Below are 19,705 nucleotides of genomic sequence, written 5' to 3' on the forward strand. Positions count from 1 at the left end.
TACGCTTGCTGTTAGCCAGTCCTTTCGTTGAAACCACGTAGCAGAAAAGCTACGTTTTTGACGTATTTTGTGTTATTTGAAATATCTTTTGGTTGATGTGTCCCCCTTGCTCTTTACTTCGAGTTTTCCCTCCAAAGATATTGAGGAAAATGAACGAGAAAGAAAATAGACTACTTCATTTGGGCTAAAGCCTGTCATTGCAATGCATAGGTAGTGCCTAATTTTTACATCCACTGCCATTGGCCATAGTCTGTGGTCTTTGAGCTGAACAAATTTTGCCCAACAGAGCAGCAAATGAAGGGGATGTGCCACAAATCCCCTGTCAGCCAAATGGCAAAATAAAGATTAGTGAAAACTTGTGCTACTGTAAAAAATGAACCCATTTAGGCCCATTTTTTTTCAGTGTTGATTTTCTCATCTTTATTCTTTAAAGTAAGGAAGGGGTTAGCCCTGTTTGCCCATTTATACCAGCCGTCCCTGATTGCGTTCTGTTTTTATTTTCATTTTATACAGTGAGGCTGCTTTTCAGCTGACAAACGTTAAGTGAACGCAGCTCTCTCCAATGGCATTGAACAATGCTCTTGTCTTACATGAACATGTCACACTGAGTTGTGCCAGCGCACCCCATGGGTACGCGATCCAATGCAAGCCACCAGACCTTGCTGGGATTTTTACACCTGTCACAGATATAGCAGCCGTATATGCAACTAATGCTGTTTTGAACTATGCAGCAACACTCTCACAAAAAGATGGCAAGACAGAAACTGACAAAAAGTGGCGTACCACAACGGATGCAGGATTCAAAAGAGAGCTATGAATGAGTTAAGAAAGAGAGTGAGGCCTGACGTCTGAATCCAAATGATTTAGTAAAGCACTCTGTGCAGAACAAAGTCAGGGAAAGCACCTGTAATGGAAGTGAAACTCTGGTTTCACTGTTGGTGCAGACAGACACACCACAGACCTTTTTTTGGCCAACATTGCTTATTTCACCATGAGCTGCAAACAGAGAACACTTAGCCTTATATTGACTGGATGAATTTGTTGCAACGCAGTCTGACAGCTGAGGTGCAGGGAGAGGTCGCTGTGTGACACAATCTGTCGGAGATATCAGTACACTGAAAGTCACAGTCTTGTGTAGGAACGCATTTAAGATGGAATTTAATTCTGAGTCTGTTTTAAGTTTATTTAGGTACCATTTTCACATAGTTCGTGGTGCAGGAGTAAAACTTTCAGAGAGACTGTTAGACCTGCACAGTGTCTCTGTGCTTTGCTGTCAGCTGCAAGACAGACTGCAGGATATTTTCATTTCAACAGTTTCAGCTACATCACCATCTCATTATTGATATGCTACTTTTACCATTAAATTTGATTGTCCTACCAGTCTGTTCCCACAAACTAGCGTTTCTTTGTTCTGATATTTCTGGCTGACATGTTGTAGTCTCTTGCTTGAAACAGACAAATAGGCATGAGCAATTTTGTCTTCTATTGTTCCTGGTTACCACCAGGGTGACTATTTCTGCCTATGTGATTCATTGCCTGAAAAAAAAAAAGCAGCCATGCCCACAGCAGCACCTTCCTGAAAGTGCAAACAGTGCAACAGTCAGAGCACTCTGAAAAAAGATGCCAGGTGCAGCATTTTTTCTCAAGTCAGGTGCATGTTGCCGCATACGCCTTCTACTCCCTGGGAACAATTGAAAAATGGTGCTGGGACTCAGAAAAAGGGCTCAGACCCTAACACACCAATACCAGGGATACCAGGCCAGAGAAATAGTCCATGGGCCAAAGGCCAAAATTGGAATTTTTGGTACTTTTACCTTTACTCATATGTTATGAGAGCGTGTTTGGTAGCATTTTGAAGTGTACAATCCTAGCTTTCATTTAGACCTAGTTTTGGGTCTATCTAAAAAAAATATAAAGGTCACATGGTCAAAGGTCAAACTGTCTCAACAACTATTTTTCCACTATTTTCGCCTAAACTGCAGTCTTTTTTATAGCACTGTGAAATGTAGGAACAGCACTGACACAAATGACACATACTGAAATACTCACAGGACTGTAACAATTCAGGAAATGTGTAATCTTCCCATAATATCCTACTATGAGGGATGGATATGGGTCTTAAAGTGGAACATGGGCCCAGGCGAGAATTGACAATAACTGCTAATGTGTTAGTTTTAGTGTTAGTTTCGTAGAGTGTGGGGACTACTGTGTCATTAAAATATCAAGATGGGACGTCGTATCTCAACTCTGAAATATATAACTTAGCAAAAAAAAAAAACTGACCAGGGATGTCCAAAGTTGGTCCTCGAGGGCCGCTATCCTGCAGGTTTTAGATGTTTCCCTGCTTCAATACACCTGATTCAGAATAAATGGAGCTCTTCAACAGATTGTTAAGTTCTGCACAAGCCTGTTAATGAGGTCTTGATCTGAATCAGGTGTGATGAAGCAGGGCAACATCTAAAACCTGCCAGACAGCGACCCTTGAGGACCGACTTTGGACATCCCTGCTGTAGACTGTCCGGGGACTTCCTGTAAATCCTGCATTTTACATGCAGACATGGCAGCTGTTAGCTCCCTAAAAGTTTGTTAAGACGAATAAGTGACCAGAGGTTACAAATGCATCAGTACCTTGTGGTCACACAGTATTATTTTTCTATGAAGCACAAGTTTCTTGTGTCTATTTGGAATTCACGTGGGTGTACTTTTTCTCCTCTAGATTTCTTACAGGAATTGCATGAGTTTCTCAGCAGGCACATGAAAAAACAATCAGGCAGTGTGATTTTTACTTTCTATTAAAGTCCTGTAGAACAGTTTTAGCTGATAAAAAGAAAAACAGTTTTCTTTTGTCCCATTTGTGCCATCTTATCAGATGAGGTGATACAACACAGTCTTAAACATACCTATCATAATGTTGTTTTAAATATCGTTGCTGGAATCAAATCCATAGAAAAAAGCTAAAACAGTCAAATTTCTCATATACAACATTTTGTCTTAATTCAACATGAATATAACTTACACTTGAATATGCTAGCCATATATAGCATGCAATTAATGCTGTTATTCACGTTTTACTCTTTTTATGAGCTTATACTCTTACTGTAGGAAATTGTAATAACACAGATTTTTGGGAATTTTCCAGCTGAATGGCAGCACCCAGGTTAAAGTGCCCAGCCATTACATCTCCTCTCAGATGTTGGCACCCCCTGGACCGGCACCATCCCTGACTAGTCCCACATCCTCCCTCCCTAGACCAACACTTTCCTCAGAGTCAAAGGCCCCTACCTCCTCCTCTGATGGGGGAGCAAATTCCCCAACATCACCCAGTAAGTAGTCACAAAGAAACTCACTGGCATACTGTATGTCTTGTTCACACAAAATGTACTTTATACATAGTCTTATCTCAATATCATTGAGTCAGACTCACATTGGAACCACATTACAGGGTGAAGCTCTCAGATATGCTTGGGATAGTCTCTCTGCCAAGTACTCTGAAAAACAAGGATACCCATCAGCATTCATTTAAAATGACATAAATTCGTTTGATTATTTTTAAAAGAAAATCCACTTCATTTTAAGTCCCTAAAAAATTGAACATAGCTATGTTTTCCTAATCTACAAAAATAAAAAGATGCTATAGTTTGTGACAGATGGCAGGATGCTTAAACGGAGCCAGACTCACATGAACTGATGATAAAAATGGTTTAATTTACTCCGGTAAACTAAACCAAATCCGGTACCCCATACTGCCTCAGCACCTCCTATAGAATCCTGGAGGACATGGTCATAAGCCTTGAAATGAAAACAGGGTGGTCAAACTCCCACGCCCCCCTCAGTAACTCCACAAGGTTGTAGATCAGGGGCCTCATGTACAAAGACTTGCGTGGATTTCCTACTGAAACATGGCGTACGCTCAAACCCAAATGACCTCCAACGTCGGATGTATGAATCTGTGCGCACGCATCAATCCAAGCACATTTCGTTTGTACATCCCAATCAACGTGGAATTGAGCGCACATGTCGGAGCACCCGACTCCTCCCTGTCCACGCCCCTACTTAAATACGCAAATCATATTTAAATGAGCCCTGCACCTGCGATTCCCCTCTGTGTACGGTCAGAAAATAAAGAAAAAAGACTGAATAAGACGGGAAAAAAGAAGAACTTCACGGAAAGCGAGATGTCGGTGCTACTTTCTGAAGTGGAGGCCCGAAAAAATGTGTTCTTTGACACGCTGTCCTCCGGCATAAGCAGCAAACGCAAGAGGAGTGGGTGGGATAATGAGAGTGGGTTAATGCTGTGGGGTAAGAGAAGCCACACAAGCAGAGGTGAAGAAGAAGTGGTCCAACATTAAGGTCGATGTGAAGCGGAGACTGGCTGCCCACCACTGCAGTGTGGCCACAACAGGCCGGTGGGGGGGTGACCGACTCTGTTTGAACAGAGAGTCGGCGCAACTATGGGTGACACTGCTCTCTCTGGGGTGGTGGGAGCTCATGTGGGACCTCTGATTACCCCCAAGGTAAATACCCATGTTTTTGTGTAACTCACAACAACGTGTTCATACAGTAACGTGCAGACGTGCGCCGGGGAAAAGGTGAGGCTGACTGAGACATTTCACACTTTAAGCGCGGGGTTATTAACGATCAGGGGCTTGTTAGAAAGATCTTAAGCTGAAGTTTAACCACAAAAAACGGTAAGAAACTAACTTTAACCACCGACTGATGCTGTGAAGATGGGATAGAAATTGGGGGCGCACATACTCAATGCGCGTCATGGGGAATAATATTAGGACAATTACACAATAAAGTTACTCACCAAGAAGCCAGGCATTGTGCACAGTGCCACCTTGTAGTCTGTTCCCAACGATGCTGTTACTCAGAATGTATGAATCGTGCGTTGAACCAGGCCACCTCGCCACAATGTTGGTTAATTGCATTTACGCATCATATATGATCTGTACATAGATCGAATGAAAATGTTTCCTGTTAACATACAAATTCATCATGTGATGGCGCTTTTATAGCAATGTGTGCGCAGTCGATAGCTCCGATTACAAAATCGGCTCTCGCTTCAAATTGAGCTTTAATGTTGGCCTGTTGGGAATTTGATATACGTGGCTGAGATGTGGATAATTCTGTCCCACACGCTGGCATGGCTCGGCTCAGAGTAGACTGGCACAGTCCCAATCGGTTGGCCACCTGCCCCTGGAATGCCCCGGTTGCTATAGGAACCCCAGTGTGCACATCACCTGTGAGCACAGGCAGCACATGGCTCCTCGCTGTGTTGCGCTCCAACGCCGGCCGCAGCTCTGCGCACAGTTCCAGGAGGATTTCCCTCAAAACGGCTAATGTGTCAGTCGCCATCATGTGCCAGCTAATCCTCTCTGTTGTAGTGAACATACGCTCTCTTCGAATTGCACCATTTGCAAAGTCTTCTAATACTGCCAAAGCAGCCATTGTTTTTAATGGTATGCATTTGCATCACTTTGCGCTGCTTTTATATCCACTCGTGTAATTGCAGACACATGGGTGCGTTCATTGTTTATCAGTATTAATTATTCATCTATCTCAGATGTGCACATCATAGTCTGAGGACTAATTGTTTTCACATTTATTTATTATAACAGTTTCCCATCATCACCTTAGGAGTCGCCAAAGAATCAACAGCTGTAGAAAAGTGCGTACGCCAGCCCTGAAGTTGGCGTGAGGCACCGCACATTTCCACGGTCATTTCACTCTTGATACATCTGATCGTTGACGTGAAAAGGTGCATACGCCACCATTTTGTGCGTACGCACCCTTTGTATACGAGGCCCCTGGTCCACTGTTTCACAACCTGGGTGAAAACCACACTCCTCCTCCTAAATCTGAGGTCTGACTTTTGGTTGCAGCTTCCTTTCCAGCACCCAGGAGAAAACTTTGGCTCTGATCATTCCACAACTGGAACACATTTGCTGTTTAGGGAGATCCTTAAAGTGCTCCTTCCACCTCTCAATATTTTCCTGTTAGGTCAACAGTTCTCCACCCAGGCCTGCTTTTCTTCTCTGAAGCACTAAATGTGCAAACGGCCGAGGTGCTCCTGCTGTAGGAGACTCTACCAGGGAATATTGCCCCCAACAATATATGCTATTTCTATATGCTTTTTAAATTTCCCTTTTCTGGGTGTCAATATGTGTTTGACTTGGAATTCCTTCACCTTTTGGTTTGTAGCCAATGAGGTCCTCCACAAGTTGGTTTGTCCAACAGGTGTTTTTGTTGATGTGACTTAGATTTACTATCAGTGCAGCAGAACTTTAGATCAGGAAATGATCCATTGATCAGACAGCCACAGACCGTCTTCAGAGCCCCTAGCAGTCCTTTGGAAGGTAATGTTAGATTAGAGTTGAATGGGACTACACTCATTTCATACACACATTTTCTGTTGTAGCTCTTTTGTGATATGGACAGATTCATTTAAAACTGCTATATCATACAATTGTAAGTGGGATTGAATTTTTAGAGATTGTACGAGACTGATATTGTCGAACACAACCATCCTCAGCATACTCTGCTCCTGGGACACCTCCTGCCAATCGATCTTCCTTCGTTGGAGTCACCCCTCGAGACCCAGGTGGACTCTACCAAGCCCAGGTTAGTGTTGATCATCTGGCATTGTCAATCTCAATTTAGGGAGGATTGAGGTGATCCTAAAAAGGATCGATTGGAAGATTGGTGGATGATTTAGTCTTTAGAATTGAACCCTTTGATATCCCGATCTACTGTTTAATAGAGCAGATATTTCACTGAATATACTGTATCTTATCAAAATGTATGGACATAAACCTGCCTGAGCCGGTATGTAATGTTTACATTGAGCTACTCTTAACTTTTTATAAATTGCTTTTTTTTTATGTTTTGGTTTAATCAAGAAATTAAATTCTGAACTCAGCCACGGGAAACTTAAATATTGAATGATGGACAAATGATACTGACAGAGATAATCAATCATTTGCAGCTTGTGTCTGCATGTGTGTTAGGCAGGTAGAGCTTGGCGAGACGGTCATAGCTGCGTTTCAACTGCAGAAACTTTTTTCTTTACGCAATCCTTTTCAAGGCGCCTCCATTTCGACCGCAGGAATCCAAGCATCTGACTAAAAAGAGTTTTGGGGAGAATTTCAGCCCCAAAAAACAACCCTGGAATGGACGGAGTAGTTTTGAGACTGTCCTGAACAATTTGGATGGGCTTTTTCCAGCTCTGAGCATTTGTGACTGTTTAAGTATTCCCAGTGTTTTGCTTCCACCTTTTTGTCCCAGTCATCTCAGGTTTGATATGCACATTAGCTGATTAAATATCCTTAACTTGTGCCACATAAATGGTTTTTAATATCTGTTAACAACATTCTTTGGCTTCTCCAAAATGAAAGGGGTCAAAGAATTCAGACAATAATACATAAATCTGTATTAGAAAAAAAACACCTTAAAATCCTGCAGAAATGTGTAACATTAACATATTTTAAGTGAATGCAACTGAATGTCAATTCCTCTTGTTTCTACCATGTAGTTAGACGGGGCCGTGCTTTGGAGGGGCAGGTGCACAAAGTCAAAAGGGGGCACACAGGGCACGAATTTGAACACCATACGGAAACATACCTTACAATATAACTGGTTGAATTGTAGCAACCCATATTCATAAAGAATGTAACATGGGGGCAAAAGTAGTCCAAATCTATATCTTTAGTCTATATTTGCCTGATGGGGTACATTGAACAGCTTCTGTTGAGGGGGTTGGTGGCTGCTGATGATGATGATATCGCTGAAGGTGGGCTGTACTGATCTGAGAGTGTCGACACTAAAAAGAGCATGGGAGAGATAGTAGCTGATAAAACAAGTGTTATGTGAATTTTTTATGTAATTCATGAATATTTTTCTAGTGTGCTTATATAGCTGTTTATACATTTATGTTTGTCCACAAAGTCTTGCACTTAAGGATGACATGCAGTGAGATCATACATATCCAAAGGAAGTCATTTCGGAGTAAATTTTAACTGTGTTTTTATCTCTGTTCCAGTCATGGTATCTGGGCAACTGAAGGGGAGCTGATGCTCATGGAAGTGCTGTCCTGGAGTAAAGGAAACTCGCATTGGGGCATTGCCAGAGGAAAAATATATTGAGCACCGATTAAACATAACACCTGGTCATACATATATATATAAATATACATGATTCTATATTTATATATGTGTTTATAACCAAAATGGACCGCCTGGATGGAAGATGGATGCTGCTCAGCCATTTTGTGTGTTATAAATCTACATGGCTGTTACAAATGGCCAGTCGCGGCAGTTGTGACTTTAGAGGAAAAGCAGTGGTTTGGTGCGGGACTCTGGTAGGTTCAGGTGAGCTGCAGACCAGAACTGGCACCAACACAGCAGAACCTAAGAAGCTTGTAACCCATCTGTGTCCTCAGGATGAGGCCTGTGTCCCAGGGATCTCTGTCAGCCTTTACTTCTGTCCGTCTGTGCTAAATTCAGTACAAGGCCCATACAGATCCCAACACCAAATACCCTCATACCCCCAACACCCAGAATGCCCCTCTCCGCTGCAGGTGCTGCTTATAATATATGCAAATAAGCCTCCCTTCTTTTCCAAACTGACTCGAAAGAAAGAGCCTATCCTTTATATTGTTTCTTTGCACTTTTTAACTGTTATTGATACAAGCTGAAACGGCGCATTTTCTTCTCTTCTCCCATCTACCAAAAGACAGAGGCTTTGTCTTTTTATTGACAATCATCAGCCTGAAACCAGTAAGTTGCTTTGCAAGGCTCATGTTTTTAAAGACTGTTTGATTGTGCTTTTTACCAGAAAACAAGGAGTGATTGTGGAATTTGAGTTCTGTTTACGCCTCTTCCTCCAACCCAACACAGACAGCGCTACAATTAGATTCTAGTTTAGAGGCATGCATGACAGAGCCATGATAGTGCTGTTCCAAAGCTGAGAGATACATGTGTGTCTGTCACTTGAAAACAACAACAGTTCTCAGTGGCAGCGCAGCCGGCAGTGCTCTGTTTGCTGAGTTCCAAACTTCAGCCTGCTGCGGCGTGCAAACCTGTGTGTGTGTTCGGAGGGGAGGAGGGCAGGTATTACTCATGTTATATGTTTACACACTCACACCTTGGAGATGTTTCTCATGGGGACACCAAGTCCTTACACATGCATCATCAAATATTAAGGTAAAACCGTGTGTTGGACTGTACTGTTGTTAAGGCCACAAAAAGTCTCCAGGAAATGAATGTAAGTCATTGTAATGTCCTCTGAAGTCATGGCTACACAACTGTGTGTGTGTGTGTGTCAGAATGTGAATACGGCTCCTGTGTTTCCACCTTCATTCAAGCTCTTTTTCTTCTTTTTTTCTTTTTTTGAGATTTAAAAAGCACCACACTATGATCACTTTACATTTCCCTTTCTGAGATTGATTGTGTGCTCAAACTAGTGAGTGCAGACAGTGGAGTGTTGATGCTAATGAGCAGGTTAAAAGCATGCTGAGCTGAGCTGAGCATATCATCCAGTTTGGTTCCGCGTCAGAGGGAATCATGGCCCCAGACAGGTAGATGCGAACAGAGCTCAGCCTGTGTTTGAGCTCGGTGAGACGCAGATGAACAGAGGAACAGGTCAGCAGTGGTGCTCGGGTTGGTTTCAAGTTGAACCAACAAGCAAATAATCAGGCATTAGAAACCGAGTTGGTTGGTCATGAGCTTGTTTCTTTGTGTGCAGCCATGACCTGTGTTTGCATCGTAACTGCGCCGCAGTCAGGGGAAGCTTATTCTGTTATGACCGGCTTTCCATTGCTTCCATCATTCAGTAAGTTTTGAAAAGCCTTTATTATTTTAAAAGCTTACATGCTGAATTTTAACACTAATTATCGAATCATTTGAAACATTTAACAAGCCGAGGTATTTCGTGGAGTCCAGGTATTATTTTCTTTCTGACATCATGGAAATATCTCAAAACCACATACCTCTGAAAAAATGGAGCCATAATCAGAATGTTAAACATATCTCTGTTAAACTCGTTGCAAGAATCATCAGCAATAGCGGCAAAGTCCGGGCCTTTTCATGCGTTTCGTTTCATCTCACTTATCACTGTGGAGATTAAGGTAAACACCTAAGATAGATTTTTAAGAAGTATTTCCCTGTGGATGGAAAAAGGATCTGTTGGTCTGTGTTTACACACAAATGATCTGCAGTGGTTCTGCTGATGGTACTCCACAGTGAGCTCATTTGGTTCTGCACTCAAAAAGGTCAACCTCACTGGCTTGTTATACAACAGTGGGTCATTTTAATGACCCCACAAGTGTCTGCTTAGAAAGACGGAGATGTTCTTCAAGAAGCAAGGAAAGTTTGAACATTTGCAACCAGCAGTCACCTAACATACAGTATCTTTCCTCAGGATCTGTGTCCTACCAAGTTAGAAAGGAATTAAAAATGGATACCGTTTGAAAGTGCCAACTTTTTTTGGTCGTAATTTCTAAAGGTGTACCAAAATCTTTTTGACTGCACGCAAAGGGGCATATTTCACCTGTGTACTTGATGCCTATAGGGCAAAGAGCCACTTCCTGTGTACCTGCCCAGTTAACTCTCAATGCATAAACATGTGAGTGTGACTTTCTATATTCATTAAAGCCTGCTAAATGCTGAGGTTGGGCACTTTAATGTTGTATCCATTATTGAATTCTTAATGAATGTACTGAAGCTGATAGCCTGAAGAAGGAACACCTGTGCACCTGTTGTGGTTTGGACTGTGCAGCCACTGAAGATTGGATCCATGCAGAAGTTTTGCTCAAGCTGTTGTCATTCATTTCCTGGAGGAAGCAAACGTTTGTGGGATCACATGAAGAACTTGAGTAAAAGAGGACATTTAGCATCCTGCAGTGTTTTGCTCTCAGCAGATGTACCCGGCACAGGTGTGTGTGTTAGTGTGCAGGACATGTTTTCTTTTTCCTCCTCTCTCTTTGCATGTCTAAATGTTACTATCAGTCAGTATTGTAATGAGAGCGCTTTTTTCTATATTTTTTTATATATATATATATATATATATATATATACAGTATATAGCTTTTTAAACAAACAAAATGTATGACGTAGCATCTTTTTGGCTCTCCTGCATCTTTCTACGGACTCCGTACACGTGCAGTAAGGCTGTACATCAAATTAGCATTCTTTCTGTTTGAGTACAGGAGTTGCACATGGGAGAAGTTTGCTTTCCTTAGACAGACTTTCTGACATCATTTGCGTCTTATGTAACCCGAAAGTTTTCCTAAGCATAAACATCCAACTCTAACCTGACTGGGACTGAAAACTGAAAAGAACAACTGCAGTTCTACTAAAATAAAGAAGTGGGTTTTTGTTTTTGCACAAGGCATGAGCCCCAGTCTCCTGTCATCCACCACAGCCCCGTGCCTGCATGGACGTCCCGGGGCTTTCTGCTGGACAGCTTGAAGGCAGACTTCTGCTGGCTGCACAGGTGCCTCTTCTATTGTCTTTGTTGGGGCTTCATCTGGAGTGTGTGCCTCCAGAAGCATCGGGTGGGAAGCTGTTCACACGGGCCGGCTTCTGGTTTGTGTTAGGTTCAGGTTGGCTTTAAGCTGATGTGTACTGCATGGTGCTGCCGTGGTCGCTGTGCTGACCTAAAGAATGCATGGCTCAACCTGATGATACCTCTTCATCTCGATCCTGCTCTTCCTCCTCCTCTTCCTCCCTCAGTACTCTGCACTACATTAGAGGGCAGTGGATGGAGGCACTGTCTGTTTCTTTCAACTTTAATAATAGCTCCGCTTTTAAAGCTTCTATTTTGCACGATGTTTCATAAAACACATGATGTGCCTTGCCTTAAGTTAGAAAACAATAACACTTTAAGGAAAAGTGATGGCACTTTTCGTGGTACAGCTGGTAGCACTTAAAAAAAAGCTGCATGTGTGATTGCTTGATATTAACAGTGTAACAGGTTAAGAGTTTTAGGCTGGAGCAGTGAGCAGTGTGTCACTGGCTCAGCTGCTCCACCTGTGGCTGCAGTAGCGTTTCTTCTCCCTAACAGTGCTCATTTTTTTACAGTGTGAAAGGATTTTTTGGAAATCGACTTGTTTGGTGGCATGTGAGAATCTGTATTGCTGTCAGTGCAGGACCCTACAGACACAGCAAACTAGCTGAGTGATGAAATGACCTGCTGTAAACACAACCGTGGCCACAGTGGTTTGAAGTCCACATCCATTTTAGTCGCTGTCGTTGGACAAAGTTCATCAGGTGATTCATTTGTTTCAGTGTAACTGTGTGTCCAAAGTTTGATGGAGGAAGGCCTGCCATTGAATCCAGCTCCGGTTGAAAGAAAGCTCTGAAACAGCAGGGACTCTGAAGTCAGAGGAGAGCTTGGAAAAGTTGCATTGTGATTTTGCAGAGTTGTTGTTTGTGTTGGTTGTACTCGTTGCTCTGATTCAGCGGCTCTGCTGTTTAAACCCACATGTTGCCTGACGTGCGAGAGCACTATAAAGGAAATGAGCGTTGGCTTGGCTGTAGGATGTGTAGCCTCGTTCTCACGCTGCTGAATCTCAGTGTCTCAGCACAGTGTGGTCACATTATGACTTCTTGGACGTGAGACTGGCACTTTGAAAGGCTTTGATCCTGTCTGTTCACAAAACAAAGGTAAGCCATTTCCAGAGACGATGTTTGGGTTTGTTAACATTGTGTTTTGATATGATACATGATAGTACTTCATGCACGACAAAGTCTCTCTCTGTACTGTGTATGTATTGTCAGACATTTAGCCCCTCATATCCAGAGAATGGAAACATTTCAAACATGTTCAGGTCTAGGCTTCAGTGCTCTGCGCTCTGATTGGCCAGGGAAACACCGTCCATGTGATTGGACACGGCAGTGGACCAAACATGCTTTGTATGGTTACATGCACGAATGCTATTGTGACTCAGCTTGGCTTTTATCCTTTAGATTAGGTTGTTGTTATGTTCCTTGTAGAATTAGATATGTAAACACAGCGATGTGTATAAACTATGTACAGCTTATGAGTTCTAAACAAAATGAAGCATAGTGGGCTGTGTTCATGTATTTTAATCTAGGGTGGCACCGTAAGTGAATCCATGAAATGGGTGAAACTGAGGGAAGTGTAGCAACGTCAGGACGATGAACAATGACACCCACTTAAGAGCACCACATACTTCTGTGTTCATTCAGTAAGCAACAGTGACTGAGGTCGTGCTGACGGTGTGTTGGCAGCAACATTTTTAGAATACATAGATCGCCTCTTTATTAGATGCATTTTGTAAAATTACACACATGATTGACTAATTCTGTGTTTCTTTCTGCTGCAGTCCCATTATTATCACTTAGGCCACATCCATACATGTTTGTGGCTGCATGGCACATCAAAAAGTAAAGGAATAGCACATTCATTCGGTCCATCAAAAATCTAGAATGGCACAATACCAGCCCAGGCAGCTTGAGATGACACTGATCCATGACTGTTGGAAGTCAGTAGTTAGAGGGCTCTTCCAGAACTTCCCTCTGATCTTAAATAAGCCTGCCCTAAACCAACTCAAAACTGAAAGCTGGACCCAGAACCTGGGTGGTATTTGCTGCTCTTAATGACAATTCTGTCAGGAAGTACGAGCCAAAATGAAAAGTTCTTCCAACCTAATGTTAATGTTCCAGCTATGTTTGTTAAAAAGAAAAGTATTTCTCTCAAAGGTTTATTGAAATCTGTTAATTAACGAAGGATCAAAAAGATTCTGCTAACAGATGCTAAAGATGTTAGCTGATAGAATGAATCATTTCGAGCTTCATCTCCATTGAAAAGCAAGTGCAACATGGGATGAAGCTGATCTCGGCCTGCAGCTGCAGCTGGATTAATGGTTACCAGGCCAAGTTTGAATAAAAGGTTCATGTTTTTAATGCCTCTTTCAATCTAAGGTATTCTGCCAAGAAGAATGTTCTAGTTAATATGATAATGGAACTACATCCAGGACTGCATGAGGATGGAACATGTATGCTACCTATAATTTCAAACAGGAGAATAAAAGATTTTGTGATGGATTTTCTTGCTCTGGTTTCTACATTTGAGTTAAGTTTGAAAGGGTAGACACTATGAAGCACAAAAGTTCCCATGCATCTCATCAGCGGTTTTTTATACGGCTAAAGGCAGTGCTGCAGGATGTGCAAAGAGTAAGTTGACTGTTTGGCTGATATAGTGGGTTACAGAAAACTGTAGAAGCTTCGTAGGTTTTATGTCTGCCTCAGCAGTCAAGGTGTGCATCATGTCATCATATCACTGCTCTAACTAAAACCAATATAAGACAGATTTACATTCTAAACCAGTTCCCGTGGAGAGAACAGATGCACTTTTTGGAGACTGATGACTTAACAGCAGTGCAGTTTGGTTAGATTTTGGATATAGGCTGGAGTCTCCCTCCATGTCTATTTCATTCACTCAATTGGAGCTGATCAATAATAATCACCTTCACTGTATTCGCATTCTTTTGAACTTCTAACTTCAAGTGTGGATTCTTCAAAAAGTGAGAATGATGTGTCTAAATTCAATTTTATTAATAAAGCGCCAAATCACAGCAAATGTCATCTCATGGCACTTCAAAGATTCAGTCCAATTCAAGCCAGTTAGAATCAAATTCATTGTAAATGTACAATGATAATCCAATCAGGTCAAACTATTGAAATTCAGATTGGTCACTAACTGCATCAAAACTGTTTCGATTCAATCTCCCATGCTGAGTGTGCACGAGGCAGTAGTGGAGAGGAAAACTCCATCAGAACCAGAACCAGGAGGCGGCCATCAGCCTCGACCGGCTGGGGGCTGAGAGGACAGAAAAGAGGGGACAACAAGTGCTCTGTTGGGAAAATATGCAACAATGAGATCTTTAAGATATGATGGAGCTCGGTCATTAAGGGCTTTATATGTGAGGAGAAGAATCTTAAATTCTATTCTGAATTGAACAGGGAGCCAATGAAGAGAAGCTAAAACTGGAGAAATAGGATCTCTGCTGTTAGTTCTCATCAGAACTCTGGCTGCAGCATTTTGGATCAGCTGGAGGCTTTTCAGAGAATATGTGGGACAGCCCAATGATAAAGAATTACAGTAGTCCAATCCTGAAGTAACAAATGCATGGACTAGTTTAATTTTGGCGATATTACAAAGGTGAAAGAAGGCAGTCCTAGAAACCCGTTTTATACGTGAGCCACAGGATAAAATCTGGTCAAAAATAACTCCGGGAAGGAAACGCCATCTGGAGTGATTATATAGCTAGACAATACCTCCCAGCTCCAAAGATAATGCCTTCAGTTTTGTCTTAATTTAAAGGTAGTTCAAGCAGTATTGATTAAATAATAAAATGTCATTATCAAGTTTGCTATTTATTCTTTATAACAGTGTGCTTTGATTCTAAGTTATCTGGATGAAAAGAGACAGGAATTAAACAGTTTTTTTTTTTATAGATCTCATTGTTATCAGGAGTTATTAGACAGTGATAATAATCCTGTTGGATTTTCTGACAGCGCTGATGTCAAACACATCATCTCAGTTCCTCATTCACACATCGTCCTGAAATACAAACACTAATTCTAATGAAACCAGCGGATCAACAACAGCCATTGCTTCTCACTGCACTGCTTGTTCAGTTTGAAGTGTGTTTTATACGGTGCTTTATGGTGCATGTTGTATGCAAATGCACCATATTGCCATCACAGTGCAGGACCTAGGTGACAAGCCATATAACAACCGAATCATTGGAGAAAGGTGGAGAAAACACTCCCACTGAAGTCTGATGACTAAAGCTGTGTCCTCCTTTCAGTTTGAAGGTTGCCCTTACTTTGTGAGCACTTACAAAGAACAAACAGATCAAACTGCAGCTTCTGACTGACATGGAAGCAGCAACATGTTAAGCCCCTGATCAGCTTTCTCTTTAGCTGTGCATTGATGCTGTCGGCTTATTTTCCACGCATCACACAGAGATCTGACAATGTCCCTCTCTAACCTGGAGAGAACACATGAGGTGTTGCTGTTGCTTCACACATATTAACCACTCTGCTGTGTTCACTGATCTGGATGGGAAGTTGTTACACCGTACATAGTTGTGTGTATATTTTGACACGTCAGCTCGTTTACTTGTTTTCATTTTGTTTATCGTCCGGCTGTTTCCACAGACAGCCATTCTCATATTCTTCCTGCAGCACATCTTTTGTCCTTATTCGTATTATTTTTTGTAGTTTTTTACTTGTAATTGTGAAATTGCACCACAGGAACATGAAGAGAAATGGTTGTTGCTCAGTACTGTCAGTGATACCATGTTGAGAACATAATGAATTGGATCTCACTTCCATACATTGTCTTTTTAGAACTACACCCTGTGCCAAGTAGCAGTTCAGCATCATTTGCAACACTAAGTGGACCTAAGTGCTTCCTAATTGAGTTCATACTGACTGTTTGACTTCTGGTAGCTGACTGAAGAGTCTGCTACTCTTAATGTGGGAAAGGTGGGCTCAGTTTCTGTAAAAGCTGAACCTCGTTGATTTGGTCACATACGGTGTTGACTTTGTGGTCACAAAGATGACATGATTGTTTGCTGTTGCTGTTTCTGTTTGCTGTGGTACAAAGCGGGAGCTGTGTAAAGCTTGTTGAAATGGTTTCATGTAGGGCTCTTCTCTGTTAACTACTCGTGTGGTTTAACACTCTACGCCACTGTTGCTGTTTCCTCCAAAAATTCCATCTCTTTATTGGAACTTTTTCTACTTGAATTTTAAGTTTCTTTTTTTTTGTAACTTTAAAAGAATCCCTTCTTTTTTACAGATTTAAAGCAGATGCAAAGTCTTTCAATGTTGCTGAAATCAGATTGTAGAGCTGCAAAACGTCCAATGAGGGGAATTTGTCTTACTTTCAGTCTGCAGGTTCATGAGTTCTGTACTGTTTACTCTGAGTGGTGATGACAGTTTGGAATGAATGACATGGTTGTTTCCCATAAAACATCGTAATGCATTTTTTTTTTCCATACTTTTTCAGATATTGTAAAGGACTGTTTTGCTTGTTTTAATATGTACACATTCACACACAGCTGTATGTATATATACATATATATATATATATATATATATGTATTTATATATATATATATATACATATATAGAGCAAGATATGGGTATATTTTACATCAAAGAGAGTGTGGGCATGATAAGTTTTTATATGTTTTTGCGTAATTACAATACAAACAGGCCTTTCCTCCACAGCTGTGCACACATGAAGAAATGCTGTGCTTCATTTGGTGATGACAGAACAATGATAAATGTGTTAAGAAAGGATACGTGAGGTTCTCTGGTACCTGAAAACAGCGGACAATGATGTGGAGAGGAGAGCTGTCGCCTCACACCCGTCTATTACCTGCTGTATGGAAACATCTCTGAGTTGATGTATGTGTGTATTGTGGCCACTTCCCAAAGAAAAATGTCAGTATTATCACTATGGTTACCCAGGGAGTGTAGTGACTAATAAACTCATCCTAGTTACTCTAATTAACTCAATCATTGTTTGTAACATCCTGCAGCCAATCGGAAGCACACAGTAATGCGCGGCTGTTACACCAATAAAAGAAATGATAGATGCAACGGAGGCTTGTTTGGAAGAGCTGGACTGCTGGCATGAACCCTGTTCTGAATGTTTACTGTGGAAAGGGCTCCTGCTCCACACTGGAGCAGCTTTAACACGACTGCTGACAGCTTGTTTCATCATCAGCCTTTATTTACATCATACAAAGTTGTGGGCTTAACATGGTTGAAGTTTCTGTTCCTTTGTGAATGTATCATGATTTGAGTGACAGCTTTTCTGAACATGTGCATCTCACATAATGTTATTCATCTGCTGTGGGGAATATTAACATATTTGATATGTCTTTAGAACCATATTTACCATTGTTAGCAGGAGATTCTAATGAATTCATTACTGGAAATTAGTATGTTTCCCTATGCAAAAATATTCCATCAATAAACGAGCTATACCACAACTCAGAAACCTTGTGTTCTTTCATTTTGTTCATCTCTAACCTGCCATTCTCTGACTGAAGAGAGTCCTTCTCTAAACCCAATCTGATTTTACCCAATTTTACAGTCTACAATTTCATTTTTTTTTATTTTGCAAGATGAAAGAAATGTCATTGAGAGAAATGGAGGAAAAAAATCTGATAAATATAAATATGACAAGCTGAAAAAGATAGGGAAGTGATAATGGACAATGCTGTAACAGCCAAAGTACCATGCATCTCACACCTGTAGCTCTGGGAAACAGTAAACCCTCACATGGGATACCCTGTTAAGGGCTAATGCCCTAGACAAGCACAGCTCTCAGCATCATGGGGGTGCTTAAACCCCTCCACAATGTGCAGGTGGCGATTCTACAGAGGCCAACTTCACAGTTGCCAGGTGAGGTTTTTCTCACCTTCAAGGGGAGGATGGGAACACTGAATACGCATGGACCATGTTTGAGACCTCCATTGCGGATGCTGTGGCCAGAAGGTCATCGGTGCTTGTTGTGTCGGTAACAGACAGAACCGCTGGTGGACGCCAGCGGTAAGGGAAGTCGTTGAACTGAAGGTCTGACGACTGTCAACTGTGGTCACCTGAGGTGGCTGACGGGCACTTAGTGGTGAAGACGGCTGCAGCGTTGGTGGTTGCTAAAGCTAAAACTCAGGAAAGTAGTAAGCTCATTTTTATTTATTTTGCACTTTTCAAGAACAGATGTCACAAAATGCTTCACAGAAACGTGAAAAATAATTATGCAGACGCAATACAATTTCAAAGAAAGATCAAGCATACCATACAATACAGTTCAACAAAAGCCCATCTGAGAAGATGGGCTTTATGAAGCTTTTTAAACAATGTGCACATTGCTCACACATCTAAAGTCTAATGGAAGAGTTCCAAAGTTTAGGGGTAACAACCTCAGAAACACTGTTTCCTTTAGTGCCAGGATGGAGGAACAACCAACAAACCCGGATCAGAAGACTTCAGAGTCCTGTTGTCCTGATTGGGCTTGAGTACAGTCATGTAAGGCTCTGAATGGAAGAACAAGAACTCTGAACTGGGTTCTGAACCTGACCGGGAGCCGAACCAGGAGAGCTTCTGGGAGCTTTTCTCAGCAGCCTGGCAGCTGCGTTCTGGACCATTTGTGAGCAGTTCAGAGAAGCTCTGCTCTGATAAGTAAAAAGGGAATTGCAAGAATCAGGACGGAATGAGATGAAAGCAAGCACAATCATTTCCATCTCCACTAAGGATACAACAGACCTGAGTTTGGCTATATTGCTTCTTATTTGTCACATGCTCAGTTATACACATATAGCATGCAGTGAAATGTAACCCTGAGTCACCCCTCAGAAAGCAAAAATGGGTTTAAGCAATAAAACAAGAAGAAATAAAAAGCTATAAATATACTGAAAAATATAAAATTCTTGAAATATATTCTAAAATATATACTAAACAACGCAAGTCTGGTAGTAACAATATAACATATTAGCAGCAATGGCATTAACAGCAGCATAAAGAAGCAGTAAAAGAGTGAGGTCATATTGGTAAAGTTGCAGTGAGACGATAAAAGTGCTGGATGGAGATCCATGGCCTGATTCAGGAGCCTTTTACTCTGAGGGAAAAAGCTCCTCCTGAGTCTCTCAGTTCAGCAG

The 19,705-nt window shown here is 41.6% G+C and overlaps 1 protein-coding gene across 3 annotated transcripts in view; it reads left to right on the plus strand.

Moving 5' to 3' along the window:
- Window positions 1-18,037, plus strand: part of nfic (nuclear factor I/C) — a 55,438-nt gene extending 37,401 nt beyond the window's left edge. For all 3 annotated transcript variants that reach the window (XM_075484954.1, XM_075484956.1, XM_075484955.1), the window contains exons 11-13: window positions 3,140-3,323; window positions 6,536-6,624; window positions 8,042-18,037. In XM_075484954.1, the coding sequence (XP_075341069.1) occupies window positions 3,140-3,323; window positions 6,536-6,624; window positions 8,042-8,062 (294 nt within the window). In that variant the 3' untranslated portion in view covers window positions 8,063-18,037. The remainder of the gene's footprint in view (window positions 1-3,139; window positions 3,324-6,535; window positions 6,625-8,041) is intronic.
- The last annotated feature ends 1,668 nt before the right edge of the window (window positions 18,038-19,705 follow it).

Source organism: Odontesthes bonariensis, chromosome 15 (assembly GCF_027942865.1).
Source record: "Odontesthes bonariensis isolate fOdoBon6 chromosome 15, fOdoBon6.hap1, whole genome shotgun sequence".
NCBI classification, from domain to species: Eukaryota; Metazoa; Chordata; class Actinopteri; order Atheriniformes; family Atherinopsidae; genus Odontesthes; species Odontesthes bonariensis.